This window comes from Bison bison, unplaced genomic scaffold (genome assembly GCF_000754665.1).
Source record: "Bison bison bison isolate TAMUID 2011002044 unplaced genomic scaffold, Bison_UMD1.0 scf7180017864503, whole genome shotgun sequence".
Classification (NCBI taxonomy): domain Eukaryota; kingdom Metazoa; phylum Chordata; class Mammalia; order Artiodactyla; family Bovidae; genus Bison; species Bison bison.
In genome coordinates this window covers 1,673,230-1,680,230 of record NW_011495061.1, presented here as the reverse complement: position 1 = coordinate 1,680,230, position 7,001 = coordinate 1,673,230, and the positions used below count along the sequence as shown (strand labels likewise).

Sequence of the window (7,001 nt, the reverse complement as noted above, 5' to 3'; positions counted from 1 at the left end):
CGCTTCTGCTGTGACACGGTCCATCTCGTTACCCTCCGGAGCACATCCTTCCAAGGCAGCTCCGGAATCCGCCTTTTCTCGTGCACAGTCTCTGAGCCGTCAGCGGCACCCACGTGTGTTGAGACCTGTGCCCCGGGGGAGCCAGCGTCTGCTGTCTTTATCGCTGTTGTCCAGAAGCAAGTCCGGCCACAGTGGGTCGCAGTGGACAGGCCACTTCTGCGTCCAGCAAACTGTGCGCTCCTGTATCACTTTAAAATAGCCACTGCCTCGCGTGACATGGGACTCGGCGAGTATCTGTTAAGTGAGCAGATTCCTCTTACGTGCCTCATTTGAATGTCTTTTGAACACGGACTGTGTCTGAGCTGGCACGAGGCAGCTCCGGTTCCCCTGCGAGCTCGGTACCCGCTGAGGTGTGCAGTCTGGCGGTGGCCTGCTTTCTGGACGTCGCCTCCCTGCTGTGTTTCGCTTCACTCTCTCTGTGAGCTGACTGCGCTCAGGGCAGCCTTCCTCCCGGCCTCCCACTGCCCGTCTCCCCTTCTCTGGACCTTTCTCGAGCCCTCCTGCCCTCCCACCCCGTCCCTTCTGAACTCAGGCCCAGTTTTGGCGACTCTAGTTTTTTTCTGTGGCCTCCTCCTCCTCTGGCTCCTTTCTGATTGATCTTCCAAATTATGTGTGTCTTACAAAGACAAAAGATTTTTAAATTTTTCTCAAAATGTAAAATAATATGATCATATTTAATGTTCTTTTTCAGAGTAAATAGTCCACAGCTGAATGGCTGAGGCTCCAGACCCTTCCTGAGTCCAGATCTTGGCTCTGCCTCTCTGAACCTCACTTTTGTCGTCCATAAACAGGGAAAATAACAGTTCTTGAAGCTCATTGGTTGTTCTGAGGGACACCTGGGCTGACCAGGTCCAGGGTGTGGAGCGCCCATGGCTCTCTTCTGCGCGTGGGGCCCGTGCGCAGGCAGAGGGCTCGGTGTTGGTGGCGGCTGGCGCATCCCATGCGGCTGGTGTGTCCTGTGGGCTTGGCAGGCCGCTCTCTCCTCTGTAAAGCATTTAGGGAGCATGAGTGCTCTTTGAAAGGCCTCACGTTTTTTAAACTACAATTTTATGGTTGAGATCACACGTCAGGGTCTGTGTATGTGTGTCTAGGACTGTGGGTTTGCTGGCTGTGCTTATTTTACAGTGTTTGAAATGAGCTGTTTTAAGTAGGAATCTTTGTAGCTCTTGGAGAAGGAAATGCCAACCCACTCCAGCATTCTTGCCTGGAGAATTCCAGGGACAGAAGCCTGGCTACCCGCAGTCCATGAGATCCCAAAGGGCCAGGCGCGCCTGTGCGAGTCTCACTTCACTCCGTAGCTCTTGAGCACGGGCGTGAGGACGTGCCCTTCCCGCCTGTACAGTGCCCTGTGTCCAGCTGTTTTTACGTGCAGGTCTTCGGAGGGAAGGACACTCGCTCTCGGCATGCCTCTGCACCCTCTCGTATCCGTGCTTCAGACCTAAGGGAATTTCTAAGAAATGCTAGTGTTCAGTCAGCACCCAGGTACGCTTTTTGATGACTGGTACCTGTTGCGACTTTGAGGATACTGCAGCCTCCGTGCAGTGCTGCAGGTGCTTAGAAGTGCTTTTCAGCTGTTAAAGGTTACTCCTCTCTTTAGACGTCTTTGCTTTACCTAAAGAAATGTTTGTTCATTCATTTTGTAGGGATTTATTAAATCCCTGCACGTGCTGGACGTTGAAGCCAGTGGAGGTGAACTGGTGGTAAGAGACAGGCCTAGCCCTCAGACCCTCACCCCCGGGGCATTTAGGTTAATGATGCTGCAGCTTACATGTGAAGTCAATTTGGTGACTGTTTTGCTGACATGTACCTTTTTTAAAAGGTAAAACATGGCTTTAAGTATATTTTCTCGTAGTTGTAACAGCATTTTAAGAAATCTTGGCTCTTTAGTTGTACCCAAGTAATGAATATACGTTAAATCTGGGCAAAGGGAGAAGAAGAGAAATTACAGGTGTATACTTACCACTCCTATTCACAAATAAAGAGAATAACTAGAAGTATGGTTGTATTTTTATCTAGACCCTTTCCATAATTCTGAGCATTGTAACTTTGTACTTTTTGCTTTAGGTTCTTTTATTCCCCCTCCTCTTTTTAGTTAATCCGTTAAAAATAAAATATTTTTCTGACCTTTGACGTGTGGTAGCTTTAAAGGTTTTTTTATTTGAATCCAAGAAATGAAATTTTCTCTAGTGGAAAATATCTGGAGGATTTCTTTCTTTGGCTGTAAATTTTGTCAGTGAGAAACTTTTGCTCTACACATTGTGTATTCCTTCACATATCAAAGTTGATTTTAATTTGGCTCATTGCTTGCTTACTGACACTATTCTGATGAGCTGTATGTGTTAACAAATTTAAGTTTATTAATTTTTCTAATGATTTGTATGTTAAGATCTTCGACCTTTAATTTTGGATTAAATTCACAGAAATCAAACGCCCTTGCAGTAAGGACGGAAACTGTTCTGGGGCGGGTTGACTGTAAGTGTTTTTCTTTGAAACATTTAACTTTCCCATTTGTTATTTCAGTTCCTTCTGCATATCAACTAATTTTGGTTAGAATGCAGTTTTACTTAACGATGAAAATAATTTTTTAAAACTCTGGTAACAATGAAAAGTTGAGTTTTTCATTGACATTTTTATTAGATAATTGTACAGTCACATGCAGAGCTGTTGGAAACACCACAGGAGGTCTTGTGTTGGCCTGGCCTTGTCTGTGGTGCTCTTGCAGAGCCGTGGTGTGAGCTCACAGGCAGGGTGCTGACAGTGCGCTGATCTTACTCAGACCTCCCCAGTTTTACTTGAACTAACGTGTGTGTGTGTGTGTGTGTGTGTGTGTGTGTGTGTGTGTGTGTAAAGAAATAAGATCCTATTCTTAGAAAACGACTAGCGTTATAACATTGACTGGGGGAGGGGCCATTTAACCCCTGTGCCTGGGATTTCTTATCCCAGACAGTTGGATTGGATGGTCTCTAGAATTCTTTTGGGTCACAGTATTCTGTAATTTTTGTATGAGAGCATTTTAGAATTTGAAATTACACCCTTTGTCTTTTCTCTCTTTGTGTTTAGGAAGAAAAGGCTTCTCTTTTACATCGTACTCAGGAAGAAAGAAGAAAGAGGGAGGTAAGCAGTGTGTGACAGTCCCTGTCGACAAGCCGTTTCCAGAGCATTTAGCTAAGCCCTGCTTTTACTGTTTGATATACATAGATAAGTGTATGTATACGTGACATAACGCGTATTTGTATGTATGTTAAACTTCTGAAACCATTCTGGGTTTGTTGATTTTATGGTGAGTCATCTAATGTAGATGGGCTAAAAGAATGTAGAAAAGATGGGCTTAAAGGAGGAGTTTCCAGAGTGGGGAGGACATAGACTTCCGGTTCATGTGGTTGCTTGTGGTGTGGCTTCCAGAAGCGGTAGAAAGTCTTGGAGTATGTTCGTGCTTTACCAAGTAGAAGAAGACTCCCTGTGAATGCAGGTTGTGTGCACTGTTTGTGTGTTTGTGAAGAAGCTGAGTACACGAAAGGGGCTAGGGACCCCTTTTGTTCCAGTCTATTTTACATTTTGTCATCGGAGACAGTTTCTTAAAGTGGCTTTGCCTTGTTGACTCATCAGCAGTGTGGTGTCTTACGGCCTGCTTTTCTGCGTAGTTTCTTGTTTTGTTTTTAATAAGTCATGCATTCCTTTAACACATACATATTGAGAGCTCGTGTCCCGGGTAGTATTCTGCCGGCTGGGTGTGTGGGTGAGATAAGACAAGACAGTGTTCCTGCTGGCATGGACCGCAGGGGTGAGGCAGGGTCCTGCAGGGCACCCGGAGGGCCTGCTGTCTGTGTCGAGGGATGGTGTCTCTGAGCTCGTCAGAGCTGAGTGAATTCCTGGAGGATGGAGCAGGAACGCTGTAGGCAGCTGGAACAACTGGGACAACTGCAGATGTCTCCAGAAATCACTGAATGCTTCCTTGGTGGTGAAATTGCCCTCCCTTGAGGGTCACTGCCCAAACAAGAAAAGTATACTGAAAAACAAGAAAATGACACCTAGTGGGTAGCCATTCCCTCCTCCCGAGAATCCCTGTGACCCAGGGTTCAAACCTGGGTCTCCTGCTCTGCAGGTGGGTTCTTTACCCACTGAGCCACCAGGGAAGCCGGTGCACTGGTTGCTGCGTCTGCTCTTCTCTGGAGCGCTCTCAGGCAGCCCTTGCTCCCTGTGGTGCTTCTGCTCCAGCTCCCCTCTCCTCCTCCTCCCCTTGGGCTCACATTACAGGTGTAATGTGACCTTCATGCTGTGTCCTCTTCTCTGTATGTTTATCCTTTGATTTGGCTAGTCTTTTCTCAACTTCTAATTTACAAATTACCTCTTTTAGTGATGTCTGATTATTAAATACATCCACTGAGTTCTGAATTCCAGTTTTTATTTCAGTTCTAGAATTGTCTTTGATTCTTTTATTTACCAGTTCTCTTGTCTTTTAATTTCTTGAACATAATTTTAGGTTTTTAAAGATAATGTTTAAACTCCAGTATTTGGAATTCCTGTGGGTTTGTTTGTGTTGTTTGTCCTCTTGATTTTAAATTCTTGTCTTTTGCCTGGTTATTTTGGTTGAATACTGGGCATCGTATGTTCTAACCAGAATGATGTGTTCAGGTTCTAGAATGTGACCTCTTCTTCTTTTCGGAGAGCGTTGCATTTGTTTCTGGCAGGCAGTAGGGAGTGGGACAGTAAACCCCCTTTAACTGAGGGGGGATAAGCTGGTTGCAGGCTGACCTTGAGGCCTTGTGAGGGCTGATCTATTTCCGGTACACCTGCCAGAGAACTAGAGTGTTACTGAGGCTTCCTCCCTAGTTAACAACTCAATGAACAAAAATGAATGTGTTGAAAATGCCTGGGATGATTTATGAGTTTATCATCAAGTACCCTTAGAATCATAGTTATGAATTGATGCCCAAACTTGGTTCAAGCTCAGGGGTTCCCTCATAACCATCTCAAGCTCAGAAAGTGCACTTTTGTGGCCTGACGGTGTGACTGTATGAGTGTGTGTGTGCTATTCACGCCTGTAGGCGCCATTCAGGGAGGCTGTGAAGTGGCGTTGCGTGCTAAGACAGAGCACCGGTTTTCCTGTCACACCTGCGTTTGCTTTCTGACGCATATCTTTCGGCATCCCTAGTCTCTATGGAGAGTTGAGTCTCTGTGTCTTTGAAACAGGAGTGGCGCTCGCTTGGCAGGTTGCTGTGTGATACCCGTGGACTGTCTCCGAGTGCGGGCACATGGGGGGCCCACGTGCAGGTTCAGGGGCTGCATATTATGGCTCCCTTGTGTGTAGCGTCCAGAGTAGAGTTCCATGGAGGTAGAAAGTTGATTAGTGGTTGCCAGGGCAGGGTGGCGGAGAAGGCAATGGCACCCCACTCCAGTACTCTTGCCTAGAAAATCCCGTGGACGGAGGAGCCTGGTAGGCTGCGGTCCATGGGGTCGCTAGAGTCGGACCCGACTGAGCGACTTCACTTTCACTTTTCACTTTCATGCACTGGAGAAGGAAATGGCAACCCACTCCAGTGTTCTTGTCTGGAGAATCCCAGGGACGAGGAATCCTGGTGGGCTGCCGTCTCTGGGGTCGCACAGAGTCGGACACGACTGAAGCGATTTAGCAGCAGCAGGGCAGGGTGGAGGGGTGGGGTGGGACAGAGTGAGGGGTGACTGACGGCCAGCGGTTCAGGGGTTTTATGGGGCCGAGTGATGAAAATGTTCTGAAAGTAGACAGTGGGCGTGACTGTACAACTTTGAATATATTAGAAATTGGTGAATGGTATGTTTCAAAGAGTGAATTTTGTGGTGTGTAGTCTTAACTAGTGTATGTCATTTGCACTGATTCTGACCAATTGTTCTTCCTCCCTATGTTATTCAGGAAGAAAGGCGAAGATTGAAAAATGCAATAATTATCCAGTCATTTATTCGAGGCTATAGAGACAGAAAACAGCAAGTAAGTTTGCTTTTAAACTGAGAAGGAATTAGGCATGAGAAAACTTATTTTGAATATAGCATTGGATTCTTAGAGGTGGAATTCATTTTATGTGCATTTTTGTGTGTACTTGTTTAATGAAAGTTAATGTGCAGAAAACAACAATTCTGTAAAGCAATTATCCTTCAATAAAAAAATTAAAAAAAAAAAAGAAAGTTAATGTGGATAATAGTATTTTCCCCAACAAGTGATTTTACTAGTTTAGGTGAGTTTTTTGGTGGTTTCAAATTATGAAATACAAGCCTAGGCCAAACCACGGCTACAGATGACAGTAGATGGCGGTGGTGGTGACCCCTGTAGAGGGTGTGGAGCAGCTGCACCCCAGGCGACCAGCTGTGACCTCCACGTGGCATAGCCCTCGCGCTCATCTGCGCTCCCAGCGACCCGAGGCCTGGAGACCTCGGGCCGCACAAGCACTGACGCCGCCCTCTGTCTCGGTCTGTCTCCAGTGTTCCATCCAGAGGAGCGCGTTCGACCGCTGTGCCAGCCTGTCCCAGTCCGGTGGCGCTTTTCCCCTTGCCAGTGGTCCCAACCTTACCCTCCTGGTGCGGCAGCTCCTGTTTTTTTACAGACAGAGTGAAGACTCGAAACGCTTGGTGAGTGTCGACTCTGCTTTCTCTAACCCTTGTGTGCGTGTTCTCCAGCTTTTGGTTCACTGGCAGACGCCCCTCCAGCATGGCTGTCCTTGTGAACCTCCACGGTCAGTGGTGATGGGTTGTCTTTGTGATCATGTGTTTTTCCTCTTAAAGTTGATACAGATTTTCTGTAGGCTTTTTCATTTTTTTTAATTACGGAATTTTAGATACAAGAAACGGGGGTGCCGTGCCGTGCATGCGCTGTGCACCATGGCCCGGAGTGCACGGTCCGCACCGGGTCCAGCGCGGAGCCCGCCGCCCAGAACGTAACCGTATAACTTAAAACATTTTACAGGTTGTGAGGC

General features: G+C 46.8%; 1 protein-coding gene across 1 annotated transcript in view; it reads left to right on the top strand.

Annotated features, from left to right (window-relative positions):
- Positions 1-1,517: 1,517 nt before the first annotated feature.
- Positions 1,518-7,001, top strand: part of UBE3C (ubiquitin protein ligase E3C) — a 93,663-nt gene continuing 88,179 nt past the window's right edge. The window contains exons 1-5 of the mRNA XM_010829353.1: positions 1,518-1,542; positions 2,504-2,532; positions 3,121-3,174; positions 5,948-6,022; positions 6,511-6,657. Of these exons, the coding sequence (XP_010827655.1) occupies positions 1,518-1,542; positions 2,504-2,532; positions 3,121-3,174; positions 5,948-6,022; positions 6,511-6,657 (330 nt within the window). The remainder of the gene's footprint in view (positions 1,543-2,503; positions 2,533-3,120; positions 3,175-5,947; positions 6,023-6,510; positions 6,658-7,001) is intronic.